The sequence below is a fragment of the Canis lupus genome, chromosome 14 (assembly GCF_003254725.2).
Source record: "Canis lupus dingo isolate Sandy chromosome 14, ASM325472v2, whole genome shotgun sequence".
NCBI lineage: Eukaryota > Metazoa > Chordata > Mammalia > Carnivora > Canidae > Canis > Canis lupus.
Window position 1 is genome coordinate 31,037,332 of NC_064256.1, and position 15,851 is coordinate 31,053,182.

General features: G+C 36.4%; 1 protein-coding gene across 3 annotated transcripts in view; it reads left to right on the forward strand.

The window, feature by feature from the left end:
- The window catches only part of BZW2 (basic leucine zipper and W2 domains 2), a 63,329-nt gene extending 52,388 nt beyond the window's left edge, over positions 1-10,941 (forward strand). For all 3 annotated transcript variants that reach the window (XM_025464262.3, XM_025464261.3, XM_025464260.3), the window contains 4 exons: positions 1,067-1,213; positions 2,566-2,704; positions 9,390-9,512; positions 10,479-10,941. In XM_025464262.3, the coding sequence (XP_025320047.1) occupies positions 1,067-1,213; positions 2,566-2,704; positions 9,390-9,512; positions 10,479-10,507 (438 nt within the window). In that variant the 3' untranslated portion in view covers positions 10,508-10,941. The remainder of the gene's footprint in view (positions 1-1,066; positions 1,214-2,565; positions 2,705-9,389; positions 9,513-10,478) is intronic.
- The last annotated feature ends 4,910 nt before the right edge of the window (positions 10,942-15,851 follow it).

A 15,851-nucleotide genomic window follows, 5' to 3' on the forward strand; every position in this document is an offset into this window, starting at 1 on the left:
TGTTGTGACAAAAATATTTCTAAGTCTCACGGCATTAAGGTCAGTAATGTATTCAGGAACATTTCTCCAAGTAAGAACTTGAACATGACTTTTCGATGGAGGAAAAAAAAGCAAAACCAACATCATAACACTGATGCTTCTGGATGCAAGGATGTCACCTATCTTGGCAGCTTCCTCCAGCCAGCTCAGGCACTGGGACCTCCCAGTCCCCTCTCTTCTCTAAGGCCACTTAACCCATTTATGACACCAGCCAGGAGGAAAGAAAACTATGATATTCACTGATAAGTGGGGACCAGGCCCGAGAGTTGTGCTATTCACAAAGCAGTAGTATACTTGATAGAGATTATGGTGTTTCATCACTGTCTTTATGATTATATTTCAAAAGGGAAAAGACTTTTCTAAACAAGTTTGATTAAGCTAGGCAGACCTTTTATTCCAGGCCATCTGATTGGAGGATAAATTTGCATATTTAAACATGATTCTAAGGGAGAAAATAACCTGTCTGTTGTTGTTGGATTAATATGTATCATATTAAAAAAATTGCCTCTGCACTTTACAGTTTATTCACATGGGGAATCAGGGTCATCAGAAATAATCATTAAGGAATAAATTATAGTGAATGGACTTGCACAAACCCAAGACATCATTCATCAACGGGTTTAAAGTTGAGAGTTGAGGATCGGAGGAAAAGAGTCCCGGCTCCATCCCCTTGTTTGAAACCCCATGAGAGAATCAAATTGGCCCACGTAATCTGCTCTGCCGGACCCAAGGGGGGTTGCTGCATGTAAAAGAATTAACTCCTAAGGAACAAAGATTCCCTCTTATTTCTTACTACCCAGCAACTCCTGGCCAGAGCTGAGCCTATTAATTTTTGGACTAAAAATAAATCTGCTTCGAGAACACATCATTGTGTTTTTCCTCCCTCTTGTCCTCTGAGAATATGTCCCAGGAAAAGAGGGACTGAGCAGAATATTTATCCACCCAAAACCTTTTACTGACCAGGCACAGTGAGAGGGAGCCTCCTATCTGCCTGTTCCTCTTTGACCCCTTCCTCCCTGAAATGTAGGTGGTGCTCTACGTCAAAGAAGAAATGAAGAGGAATGATCTTCCAGAGACAGCAGTGATTGGACTTCTGTGGACCTGTATAATGAATGCTGTTGAATGGAACAAGAAGGAAGAACTGGTTGCGGAGCAGGCCCTTAAGCACCTGAAGGTACAGACTCAAGAGGGCACAGTCGTGGCTGTAGACCTATGGCAGCTGTCAACTCTACATTTGACACATGGGTTCTAACTGCACTTCACCCAGGTTTAGGCCAAAGATAGATGTCCATTTTTTTTCTTTGATTCTGTTGTTGTTGTGGGTTTATTTTGTTTTGTTTTGATTTCAAATTTGCCATTATCTAAAATGTCTCAGAGGTAAGGGCCTATGAAATATCAAAGAGTAAATTCTTACTAAACACAATGTCGGGGGCACCTTGGTGGCTCCATTAGTTAAGCGTCTGCCTTTGGCTCAGGTCATGACCCCAGAGTCTTGGGATCAAGCTCCGTGTCGGGCTTCCTGTTTAGTGGGGAGTTTCCTTCTTCCTCTCCCTCTGCCCCTCCTCCTGCTTATGCTCTCTTGATCTCAAATAAATAAATAAATAACCTTAAAAAAATAATGTCAGAAATGTCAGAAAATTCACAGAATAATCATATTCAGTATTTAAAGAAAAATATGGCCTATTGTTTTGTTTTTGTTTTTGTTTTTTTTCTTTCTACATGACAAAAATTCTTGGTAATTTTAAGTAGACTACTGATTGGCATTAGAATTTGAGAAGTGTCTGATTGGTCGGAAGTCAATTCATTGTGTAAATTGCATGTTTTTTTCATGGATACATGTTTTTGCTTGTTTACTCCCTATAAACCTATATTAAGATGAGTGAAAGACTTAGATCCTTCCTTCAGAGTTTACATTTGAACTAGTAAGTCAAAAACTACCTAGTAGAAATTAGGTAGAATGTAAATTAAAGAACTCTCAGGGTTTAGAACAGAGCAGTGAGTAAAATCTGCAGGTTAACTTGATCCGGGAGGGCTCCTTGGAGGAAATTTGTGAATGGGGTTAGTTAGGTCTTAAGAAAAAACGGTGGCTATACATCAGGGACCGGAAACCAGGGACAATTGGGACAAAAGGAGCAATATGAACAAAATGAACAAAACCACAAAGATGACCTGTGAGGGGGGTCCGGGATGTATGGAAAAGAAAACTCCACACTCCACCAATACCGAATGTGGCCACTCCAAGACCTCACTCTATTTTCTTTTTATAGTGCCCAGTAGATGACGTAGTACATGGCCTTTAATAAAGTCAGAATTTCATATTTGATCTCTTCTTCTTTTAGTGGGTGCTGTGAAGAAATCTGATATGACGCTAAGATAAAAGATAAATTCTGATTGGACACTGTTATAATCCTAAAAATAAATGCTTTCTAAGCAAATCCCCCAGATTCCAGCTGTGATTCAAGTATTGTTGGCCCTGTACTTCCCATGAAAATTAATGGTTGGTCTTATTCCCCACTTCTGTTCCAGCAATATGCTCCACTGCTGGCTGTGTTTAGTTCCCAGGGCCAGTCAGAACTGATCCTCCTCCAGAAGGTTCAAGAATACTGTTACGACAACATCCATTTCATGAAAGCTTTTCAGAAGATCGTGGTTCTCTTTTATAAAGGTATCTGTCCATGTTACTCTACAACGTTTCCATGTTTTGTTGAAGCTCTTTGAGGCCCAGCACAGGGTTGGGGGAGGCAAAGGGGGAAATGGGGTTCATGCTAATTTTTGCAAGTTTTAGTGAGGCAACCATATTATGTGAAAAGAGAAAGTGCAAATGCCATATAGGCATGATTAGGCCCCTGGGCCCATTGCCAGAAGGCTGATGATAAACTGGTTATTATTTTGGGTGGGGAGGGATGGTGAAAAAGACTGTACTAACAAAAAGTAATGAGGTCTGCTTTTGAATTTTAAGGATTAGCTCTAATAACAGTGACTACTGAGGGCTGCCTGTAGTATATTCAGACCTGCTCAGATGCTAAAAAGCTGACTAAAATTACTGAAATAATTAGCTTTTTACTTTGTATTTTAATTATCTGGTCCAGCCATTCTCCTGTTCTTCATGGAAATGATTATTTTTAGAATTTACACTTTACTGTCTTTTCATTGTATTTGGAAGGATTAAGTTGTCATGACAACTAGCACTGCCTTTAATAAGTGAACACTATTAGAATGTTAACTGATCTCATTTTCTATACCTGTAGTATACAAAAAATGATCCTGGGCTATTCTTTGGTCTGAGTTCACATAGTTTTATGGGGGGAAGAAGGAGCACTTAAGAAATGATACACTTTGAACATTATAAAATGATTAACATCAACTAAATGTTTCTTTTCCTTTCTATGCGTTTTTAAATTTGTCTATTTTGAATGATAATTTGGACATGTGGAGTGTAAGAATTTTATATTATTGATTAATAGCTATTTTTAAAATAGCATTTCACAGAGTTCTAATTATCCAGATTCTTCGATGCACATATCTTGGCTACAAGTGTTTGGGTAATATTTTACTTTCTCAGCATGAGGGTATTCAGCACAATTTTTATATCAGTAGGAGTATGTGCTTACACGTCCCATTTGAAGTTCAGTACTTGGTGTGTTTCTCTGGCCAGATCTGAATTAGGTCCTCTTGGACATGGTGTCAGGAGATATTGACGTCCTAAAACTAGGGCTTAGAGGATGCCCAAGGTGACCCATCAGAACCCAACCTGAGGGTCATATGGCTACCCACCTGCGGTACCCAGTAGCCAAGAAAGAGAAACCGTGCACACCCAGCCCGTGGCCACTCTGTCCACACTAACCATTGCTCACTTCACTGTAAGCTGGTAGAGAGAGACCTCTGAGACAGGTTTCACATTTGCTTTGTGAGTGGCCAGGATTATCCCCTACAGAAAAGCAAACTGTTTGTAAACTACTAGCCTAAGCACACAGTTTACTTTCTTGTCACTTAAGAGCTAACCCAACTGAAGCGAACTGGGGGTGGTGGAAGGGGAGGTGGGCGGGGGGTGGTGGGGGTGACTGGGTGATGGGCACTGAGGTGGGCACTTGACGGGATGAGCACTGGGTGTTATTCTGGGTGTTGGCAAATTGAACACCAATAAAAAATGAATTTATATTTAAAAAAAAAGCTAACCCAACTAACCAAATCTTTTTGTAACAGAGACATACTGTTTGAGCCTTATCTGCAGGAGCACTTCATTTTATTAATGAACTTGATTTTCACACACACACACACACACACACACACACACACACATATACACGTACTACTCTGTCAGTAATGGCATCTATTAAAATTCTTTTTCAGATTTCTCATTTTAACCATTAATGTCAACATTCTTTCCCACTGTACTCCTTATAACATCTATTGACAACAAAACTGGATGCTTTGAGTGATTTCTTATTCTTCATCTCCACATGCAAAAAAACAGAGACCTGGAATTACAAAATTAACAGAGAAGTGGATACCAAGAAGAAAAAAAAAAAAAGCAATAGCTCTTCCTAAGGCCATTAATTAACTAGGTGGTCAGGTTTTAAGTAGTTAAAAGTCAGGTCTGTGGAAAGTATGAGCGAACCCAAGGGAACACAGGAAGGTGTCAACGTCAGTTTTATTATGGCTTAGTTATTTTCGTGAATGAAATCAGGAAACCATAAAATGGAAACCGAAAATACATCACTGAGGAATGAAAACTAAGTGTTATTTCCTAGGTAGTTTCATAATTTCCCACAAAATTATACAGATAGGCTATTATACTGGATGAAATAATTAGATTTTTTTTTTTCCTCTTGGAAACATGGAATCCCCGAGGAATGATCTTTCCACCCTACTATTAAGAGTTAGTGTTTACCTTCTTACCTTTTTTTGGATAGTGGTTTTTTATTCGACCTAATTTTATCCAACAAACATCTGTGCACCAGGAAATGTACATTTTTTGTTTTACGAGGACTTGGATATTCTTATTCTGTATTTCATATGCCTCGAAATGCTTCAGGAATAGTGTGTATGTATTAAAGCACTCTCTTCCCCAGTGCTACTGTGCATATGAATCACCTAGAGAGCTTATTAAAACAGATTCCCCAGAGATTCTGGTTCAGAAGGTCCAAGTTCAGGCCCAACAAATTTGCATTTTAACACATTTCCAGGTGATGCTGTGACTGTTGGTCAGGACCAGTGGTCTAAAGAGTTACAAAATGCCAGAACTGACAAATTCTATGAACTATAAGAACATGCATGCTCCAAGATTATACTTCTGTTTAATTCCATGTACACACACACATTCAACAAATACCAAATAGTATCTCTTTTGCTTCTTTTATGTAGTAATGTGGATTCCCTTTATTTATTGTAAGGAATATTTTGCTTTAAAGCAGGTTTTTAAAAATGTAATAGAAATAAATAATTTCTCCTGTCACTTTTAATCTCTCTCTGTTAATATACACACATACCTTCCCTTTATTTCTAGAATGTTTCTAGAATGTGAGGATAACAGACACTTGGGGGTATGATTTGCCCTGTCTCCTTGACAAACTTAATTATTTTTAAATGAATGCCAAATTGAAAGATTTTTTTTTCAAACATGTAAATAACAAGGGAGTGAAAGTGAATAAACTATAAATAATAGTGCTCTTCTGGAATGAAAGAAAAAGTAGGGATTGGTCATTAAGTTAAGATTCACTTTCAGTATTAAAATCTAGATTTTTACATTTCTATGCAGTAAGAAAAATAGTAAGATAGTAAGCCCATCACTAATTTTCAGACATTAGTCACCTCTTAAAATAATTTCTCTTCCTTTTGTCCCAAAGCTACGTACCCATATTCTCAGCATGTAGATCTGAAAAATATAAAACTCCCTTCTCAAACCCTGTTAGTACCTCTATCATGGATTGTGTGGTTTGCAGATATTTCTGAGGTTAAGTTCTGTCCCTCATGCACATTTTTGTGAAAGAAACTTTCTTTTCTCATCCTAAAAAAAGGTGAGTGGCCTTCTCACCATAGCATTCTTAAGGTAAATTATTTTTGACTTGTATGTCTATGTGACATCCCTAAAATAATGAACTTCATAAGTTTTAAGTGACATCGTTTTGGGTTTCTGTTTTTAATATATATTTTTTAAGATTTTATTTATTTATTTATTTATTTTATTATTTTTTTTAAGATTTATTTTTATTTATTTATGAGAGAGAGAGAGAGAGAGGCAGAGACACAGGCAGAGGGAGAAACAGGCTCCTTCCGGGAGCCCGACGCGGGACTCGATCCCGGGACTCCAGGATCGCGCCCTGGGCCAAAGGCAGGCGCGAAACCGCTGAGCCACCCAGGGATCCCCAGATTTTATTTATTTATTTTAGGGAGAGAGCACATACAAGAGTTCACAAGTGGGGAGGAGGGGCAGAGAGAGAGGGAGAAAGAATCTTAAGCCGACTCCATGCTGAGCAGGGAGCCTGACAAAGGGCTCAATCCCACAACCCTGAAATCCTGACCTGAGCCAAAACCAAGAGTGGGACACTTAACCCACTGAGCCACCCAGGCACCCCCGCAAGTGACATGAGATTTAACGTAAATATCTAAGTAATCTTTCTTACAGCTTTGCCATTCTCAGACCACTTGTACAGTCTTCTCTCTTTGATCCTAGTGAAAACCCAGCATTTAAATTATAACTCTGCAAATTGAGAAATATGTAGTTTTTCTCATCAAGTTGGATTTGTGCATCATACATTTATTGAATGCGTAGTAGATGGCAGATCTTCCATTAAATGCTGGGAATGAGACGATGAACAGAATAGATGCTAAATTTTAGAGTGTAGAAGAAAACCAAGAATTAAAGTCACCATTTCATTTCTAAAATAAGACTCACACAGAGGAGGATGAGAAGTGAGATAGGATGTTAGAGGCACATAGTATTAAGCCAGATAGAATGGAAGAAGATATTTTGTAATCTGAGAGAATTCTACATGCACTTGTAGAATGTTTTTCTTACTGTACTTTTACTGATATTCTATTCCTAGCAGGCATTTCTGGGAGATCCCGACAAACACTGTTGTTCTTCAGCGTTAATGAACTCCTCTCCCCACTTTTCCTTAGTAGGGGAGGAAGTTATCTCTTTGTACCTCAGGAAGTTCTTTCCTCTTTAGATTAGGCCTTTCACTAAACAAACGTTGAGTTTCTTCAACTTTTTGATGTCTGTGCTTTTGCTTCCTAAGCTGTCCTGTGTAGTTGTTTTTGCCCCCTCTTTATTATTTCTTCCCTGGTACTAGAAATTTGGTCTTGCAGCAAGTATTCATTACTAAATTAGGCTCTTCTAGGAACTCAACTTTGCAGTTTGTCTCACTTTCTGTGGACAGTGCTTCTGATAAGTTTTACCTAGTGATTCAGTGTCTGTTTGACCAGCATTTTAATAGTGACATGGCCTCTTGCAGCCTCTGTGGGGCAATAAAATGCACGGAGGAGCTCTTAATCTTCAGAAGGAAAACCTGAGGGAAAAAGTGCAGTCTCCATCAGCTTTCCAACATGAGCATTGCATCACACATAGTTCATTAAAGTAAGGAGATAAAATAGCATTTCTCTATGTGTTTGTTACATTTTAAAATCTGTTTATTTTATAATAATAGTTCTGTAGTGCTTGCCTGTAAAAAAAAAAAATACATATGTTAGATTTACATGCTAAGTGATCTGATAGGAAAGCATGACCAAAACAGTTTGGAAATTGAGTGATCTAAATCATAAGCCTCTTAAAAAATGTCATAAAAACAAATTCTCTAAAAAGGACTAAAAAATCCATGTTTGAGTCAATAAGTGTTCTTGAAAAATCTGCAAAGCAGCCTTGCACAAGAACAAGTCATGTCCTTGGGCTATGTATGAACTGTCTGCTCCTCACCTCTGCAAACACTGGGCTTTGATGGCAAATGGCCAAAGTCTTTTTATCATTGTGAGAGAAGAGTAGGAGCTGGGAATGGGAGCGAAAAGATGAGATGCTAAGAGTAATTCTATAGGACTCTTGATTATGATTTTTACACCCAGCTTTTATGAATGAGTAAATCCAGACTTTCTTCTTCCCTTGCAAAATGTAGTGTATTTAATGATGAAAATAAGGAAAACAAACTTGATATTTTCTACAATCAGTTGTGTGCATTTTTAGTCCATTCACTCTCTTCCACTGAATTCAAACCAATTAATTTTGAAAAGGACTTCCAGTTTGGGTTATGAAAACATTAGTGATGTTTTCAAAGAAAACAATATCAAATTATTTTGCTTGTTTTTTTAAGTTAAAATTATATTTTAACTGCAAAACCTCATTAGTGTGATTTATCAGCATTTCTAATGGATTGGGTGGGTGTTGGGGACAATAATAAATTCTTTTTATCTGCTTCCCATCTCATTTCTTACCCTGAAATCCCAAAAGACAACCCATTGGAATGTTGGCAAAATACATAGACCATTATTTTCATATTCTCCTTCCTGTTCTTAACATTAAGTAGTCTAAATTAGTGGTAACTTGAGGGTTTCATGGCACATCTGTGGGATTTAGAATTTAAGGTAGAGTAGTTAATAGATAATGCTTTTTGCTAGAAACCTATAAGAGTCTACCTAATGTCCCTGTTTTTCTCTTAATGGAGTACAAAGAAAACATTGCTCTTGTGATTTAGGATATTATAAGAAATTCATGACTTTGTGATAGAATAAATGTAGAATTTTGAGTAACATGTATATTGGTCCTATGATACACCCAGATAGCTCATCTTCATACTTGTTTGTTAATAGCACTATTATATTCTACTTATGTGTTTTTATTTGCCTTTTTTTTTTCTCTCCTAAGAGAGTAAATCCTCTTAAAAGACCAGTCATTTGAGGTTACTGCTTAATCAAGACGTGTTTGAAGTTGGCAGAACACAGAGTGTTCTGAATTGCTGGAATTGCTGATTCATTTGCAAAATTACAAAATAACCCACTTTCCTACCAGCAAATTAGCACTGGGAAAGATTTCCAAGTCCCAGTAGTGACTCACAGATGAGCCTGCAATATATCATGCCTGATGGGATATATCATCATCATCATCATCATCATCATCATCACTTAAGTATTTGCTAAACTAACTCCCAAAATACAGCACTGTGCTTGCTATATGGAAATGAGCTTGATTCCTTTTCATCTTGATACATTTCAGATATGGGTTTGTTTTATAAGAGAGCTTTTAGTATTTTAAAGTGATTGGTTTCTATTAAATTATAAGACAAAAATTGCTTTAAAACAGGACATTTTTTAAAAAATGACATTTATGTAGTAACTTTGAAATCTTTGGTTTGAAATTGCAGCTGATGTACTGAGTGAAGAAGCAATACTGAAATGGTACAAGGAGGCTCACGTTGCCAAAGGCAAAAGTGTCTTTCTTGACCAGATGAAGAAATTCGTTGAGTGGCTGCAAAACGCAGAAGAAGGTATGATGCCATTTAACAACCATTTTAGCAGACACTTTCTCATTATAATTAAAGGTATCTACCTCTCCCACAGGTTTTTCTGGCTCTCCTAAAACTAAAGTCCTTAGGGTATTTTCCATATCGAACATCTTGCCTACAAACTTAGCCTTCCTTTCTGAAATGAAAGCAATGAAATGTCCTACATGGTTTAAAAAAAAAGATAACCTGTTAAATTGTCCATCCTAATGGGGGACAATGGAATAAATCATCAGGCTTTTGTGAAAGGGGGAAAAATTGACTACCTTACTGATTATGGGATTATGTAGGTTTTTATAACCCCTTAACCAGTTCACTAGTACTTACAATGGGAGTACTCAGTGAAAGAATAATATGTATGAGTATGGTACATTTTTAGAAAGGCAAAGTTCATTGAAAAGCAAAAAACAGTTTGCTACTGCCCTCGTGTGACTCTCTTCCCTAGTAAATGCATGCCTGTAGCAAGAAAATTTCTTTGGGAGGTTGGGGTTGGGGTGTGAGACAGATTAGAAACTCTTCCATGACTTTATTTAAAGGAATCTCTGGGGGCATCTGGGTGGTTTACTTGGCAGAGCATTTGACTCAGGGTCATGAGTTGGAGTCCCGTGTTTGGCCTACAATTTATTTAATTTTTTTTTTTTTTTTTTTAGTATATATGATGCCTAAGCGAGCACTACTTAATAAAAATTTTTTTAAAAGGACAGGTGCCTGGGTGGCTCAATCAGTTAGGCTTCTGGCTCTTAGTTTTGGCTTGGGGCATGATCTCATGGGTTGTGAGATGGAGCCCTGGTCAGGATCTGCGCCCAGCAGGGAGTTGACTTGATGAGTCTCTCTCCCCCACCCCCGTGCTTGCTCTCTCTCTCTCTAAAAATAAATAAGTAAATCTTTATCTTATTTTTTTAAGGAATCTCTTAATAAAAAACCTGACTTTTCTCTCTCTTCTCTCCCCAGAATCTGAATCGGAAGGTGAAGAAAATTAGATGGCTCAAGAAGCACAATACCTAGGCTACCACACAACACTTTTACTGGGAATGCTGAACCATTTGAGAAGAGAAACTTGGCTTCTGTTTTCACAAAGGAAAAAAAAAAAATAGGATAGGTTTCCCTCATGCCGAGGGGGAAATGGTTTTTGTTTTTGTTTTGTTTTTAAATGGAGCCCTGAGGCATCAGCTATTATACTTGGGACTCTACCTCTCACTCACTATATGCTAACTTAAAGCCATTCAACAAGGAGTCAAGTAGGTATCTGAAATTAAATACTCAACAGACTCCTCTTTTTTAGCTGTATTTTTCAGGTACTGTGTGGTGAACGCCCCACTGGTGTCTATTACAGGGCCACTTTGGTAGTTGTGTATCTGCTCGTATATGTGATTTGACAAACCAGTTTTTTAAAATAAATGGCTTTTTAAAAATCTGGGCTTCTATTCTCAGAGCTTTCTTTAGTGCACATGACTTTTTACACAGATGACCTTTCATCATTATGCTTTTTCCCTCCAACCAAAATTGTGAATGGTTACATTTGTCATCTATAGAAACAACTCTGTTTCTTTCACCATCATAAGTAGTACATTTCATTCTTCTTCATACTGCAATAGAAATTGACCCAAAAGTCCACAGCCATACACCATCCTGAACACACTCAATTTTGTCTGATCTCAAAAGCTAAGCAAGGTCGGGCCAGATTAGTACTTAGATGGGCGAAATCAACCCAAAATACATGCACATTAGCACTAATACCATGAAGCGATAGTATTTTATAATTATTAGGTATGTAAATATATAGTTCCACACTTCTCATGTTTTCTCAGTACTATTTCCTCCCTGTTTGGAGGGGTAATTGATATACATATGTAAACAGATCTTTGTTTATATTTATAACTAGGTGAGTTTTGTCTTTAAATTATCTTGTCCTCAATAGTAACAATGTGGAAACATCTTACTGTTTGGGAAAGCTCATAGTTTTGTTACAGGGTTCTTTCTTAACTCTTGAAAAACTTAAGGAATGCACCTGTTGCTATTGGGGCAATCAATGGTTATCTCCAAGACATTTTATCTAAGTATAAGAGTTGAAACAAGGAGGATACATGCCAAACAACATTCAGCAAATTAAGTGTATAAAGAACTTTATCATTGTCATGTCACCATCCTGTATCAAAAGACAGGTTTCTAGTCAATCTATTTGTCCTCAGGAAGAAAAGGAAATCTTTTCCATATGACAACTACACACCTAAATCTGAACATGATGGTTTCCTCCTGTATTTTAAACACTCAGCCTTTGATTGATTCCTTTCTCCCCATTAGAGCACTGTCAAGTTCTCTGTCCCAACAATGGATAGGGAAATATTAATTTGAATAGATCCTTTTGAAAAAAATCCTCTGTATGTGAGAATGTCATTTTCATTACACAGGAATAATGACTGAATAACTAAGCCAGGAAGAAAGAGCTTTACAGCACCTTGAAGTGATTAGAATACCCCTGGTTGTACGTATGTCTATCCTTGAAATTCTGCTGAGCGATGCCCCTCTTCCGAACTAGATTTCTTTTGTAGTCTGCTTGTTCACAATTTCCCTGTATTATAAAAGAAAGTATTAATGCCTCATCTAATTATGGTACACTGCCCTGGAGATGAACACCAGCTGGTACTGGGACAATTCTAGAATGTGTTATTCTTCTAGGATAGACGTTTGAAAGAAATGCAAAAACCTGAAGGGAGAGGGGTCTGATACCTTCCAGGCTATCAATTCATGACAAGCCTCCATTATCTAGCTACCCCTCTTCCCCCTACCTAAAAATTAGTAGTATGAAATGGTAGTTACATCCTAGAATACATGCAAGTGTGTTTGTTTAAATTGAGAAAAATGGAAAATTTTAGTTGGAACATAAATTTGGCCATCTAACTTGATAAGTGCTGACTGCCAATTAAGATACATGGCATATTTCAGAAGTGGAATAAGTTAAATCTGTATCTGATATTTTGACAAAAATAGATTTATTAAAGGTAAAAATTTTGAAAATGACATGCAATTTGTAATAAAAATTTTATGTCAATTTTTATGTCTTATTTCATATATATCATGTTTAATTTTATATGTCAATGTGTAAAAGACTTTCCCCTTCAACTTGGGGAAACAACAAAAAGTGTGTTGGAGGATACCTGACTTTGTTTTCACTATATCAAAGGTGAGCACACAGAGCTAGAAAGGCACAGAGTTGTCCAAAGCCTTAAAGTTAGTGACCAAGATAGAACTAAAAGTCCCATCTTCTGAGTCCCACACCTAATACTCTTTCTCCTCTATGTTCTTCTGTCAAATTATAATGAAAATATGTCTCTACAATTCAAGCAAGTGTTTTTTTTAAATAGCACTTTTTCTAGATGAATAAACATCTAGAGACTCCAGAAAATCACTTTTCTAAATTATAAAAAGTAGCACTGATAAGATACTCAATACTTAACATTTTCTAGCACAGAATATTTTTTTCCAAACAATTTAAGGTAGTGATTTTAAGGTAAGCAAGCATGGAGGGGGAAAATGTTCAAATAGCAAGGACTGTATCAATAGATAAAGACAATATGGCATAGATATAGATATTTGCCATTTGTGACAACATGGATGGAGTTGAAGGGTATTATGCTAAATAAAATAAGTCAGACAAAGGCAAATACCATATGATTTCACTAATACGTGCAATCTAAAAAACAAAACAAATGAACAAAAACAAGAAACAGACCTATAAATACAAAGAATAAATGGTTGCCAAGGGGTGGGAGATGGGCAAAATGGGTGAGAGGAGTGGGAGATAAAGACTTCCAATTATGGAATGAGTAAGTCATCGGAATAAAAGGTACAACATAGGGAATACAGTCAATTGTATTGTAATAGCGTATGGTGATAGATGGTAGCTACGCTTGTAAGCTTGGCATAATGTATTGAGTTGAATCACTATGCTGTATACCTGAAACTAATGTAATATTGTTTGTCAACTATATTCAAATAAAAAGAAAAAAGCATCTTAAGTATTTTTAAAACTAACAAAATAAATAAAAGTTTCTGGATAGTCACAAGTCTTGATTTAATGTTAAAATAATGAAAACACTGAAAGAAAATGTAGGAAATACCTACATAACAGGCATGGGAAAAGCGTAACAAAAAAAAAAAAAAAACCCAAAATCTGATTATAAAATGTCAACACGTTTTTTCATATTGAAGCATTCATACATGAGTAATAAATACCAAATATATGTGGGATCAGAGTTTCAACAGATTAGATGAAAATATTTTTGATAAAAATAATCAACATAAAGAGCATCTATAAATAATGAAAAAGTGAAAAAAAATCCAAAATGACTGAAAAGTCCATTAAAATGGGCAGACAATATGGAAAGATGCTCAATCAAAGCATGTGCAAATAAATCACGACCTTTAGAGCTAAAACTTACAATAAATATTAACACTTTAAAAATCTCATATTCTTTGACTCAGCACTTCCATTCTGGAACCCACTCTATAGGTGTGCCCACAGACATGTGCAGTGATCATTCTGTTAATAATGAAACTGGAATGGACAGATTTTTAAATTGTCTAGTGGAATAAATTATGATAAAGCCATATGAGGGAATGAGGTAGACTCAAAAAGTTGCTCATAATATATGATTAAAAGAAAATGTAGGTTAAGAATATTTTCACCATTAAGAAGAGCTGTGTCTATATAATATACCTTTATAAATACATAGAAAGGGAATGATATTTTCTAATTATTTCTGTATTAGTCTTGGGCAGAGCTGGAAGAAAAAGAATTTTTCCCTTTTTATTCTGTATACTTGAATTTCTTTAGAAAGAACATGGAAGGGATGCCTGGGTGGCTCAGCCGTTGAGCATCTGCCTTTGGCTCAGGGTGTAATCCTGGGATCCAGAATCGAGTCCAGCATCAGCCTCCTTGCAAGGAGCCTGCTTCTCCCTCTGCCTGTGTCTCTGCCTCCCTCTTTGTGTGTCTCTCATGAATAAATAAAATCTTTTAAAAAGAAACGATGACATAGTTTTCTGCTACAGAGATGAATACTTCCAATGTTTTTATATTCTTACAAATACTAGTTTTGCTTAATTCTTTAAATAATGGGTCCATTCTACATCAATTTTATGTCTCACCCTTCATTAAATACTATTCTGTAACATTTTTACCACATCAATAACTCTTCAAAAACGTGATTTTACAATATATGTAATTGTTCTTATTATGGATGGGCCGTATTTATAGCCATGGTTCAATATGAGACATTTTATAACTCTGCTTTTAAAAAGCATTCAAAAATATTTGAAAAATATTTAAAAGCGTAACCATTCAAAATATTTTTACTTAAATCTGTTTATGATTATTAAGAAAAATAGAAATGGAATTTAGGATTAAATAATTTGAGTATTCTTAACACAATGTGGTCTTACTTTCTGAATTTGCATTTATACATCTGAATGCATTTACTCCCATATTGGGCATAGTTCAAGGCAGTATCATTTTAGTTAAAAATTTTAACATTTTAAAACTCTCTGTTAGCCTTTAAAGATATGAAAGTTTAAACTTCTAAAAAAAAAAAAGTTTAAACTTCTGAAATTCAGCAGATCTGATTTATAAAACTGTAGGAGTAGGAAAAAGTAAAATATTTCATTTACAAGCCAAGGAAACCAGCAGTCTGGAAACACCTCAGGTCTTGTCTGGCTATAGAATCATCTGATTTGAGCCAACGTGGTGTCCTCACCTGAGGTGATTCAACATCTCTGACCTCACTTTCTCCCAGCGAATGGCAATTACCTCTCTCCACTCTATTTTTGAAAGATGATGGGCTTCAAAGGCCTTCCGAATAGATGCTTTCTACACTGCCGTGGCCCTCTTCTTGTAAAATGAATGTGAGTAAAACAATTCTTGCATGAAAAACACCTTTAAAAAAAAAAAGAAAAGAAAAGAAAAACACCTTTTAAGAACTAGTCTTTGCACATCTAAAATCTCTACATCTTGGTTTTGTGTCTTTCAATTATTTATCGATCAATAAATAAAAATGCATAGTCTATGTCTTGAATAGAAACAGCACATCTTGAATGTAATCAGCCATCAAATGAGACAGAGAACATTAGCAGAGTCTCAGAAGCACCTCCCCCCCCCAGCCCCGTGCCTTTCCCAATCTCCACCTTCACTTCCTCAACATAAATCATTACCTTGCATTCTGACAGCATAGAGGCATTTTGCCTGTCTTCGAAGTGGTTGCAGACAGTGTTATTTTGTTTATAACCTTCTTTCATTCAACTTTGCTTTACCAATTTTGTTGTTGTCCTTTG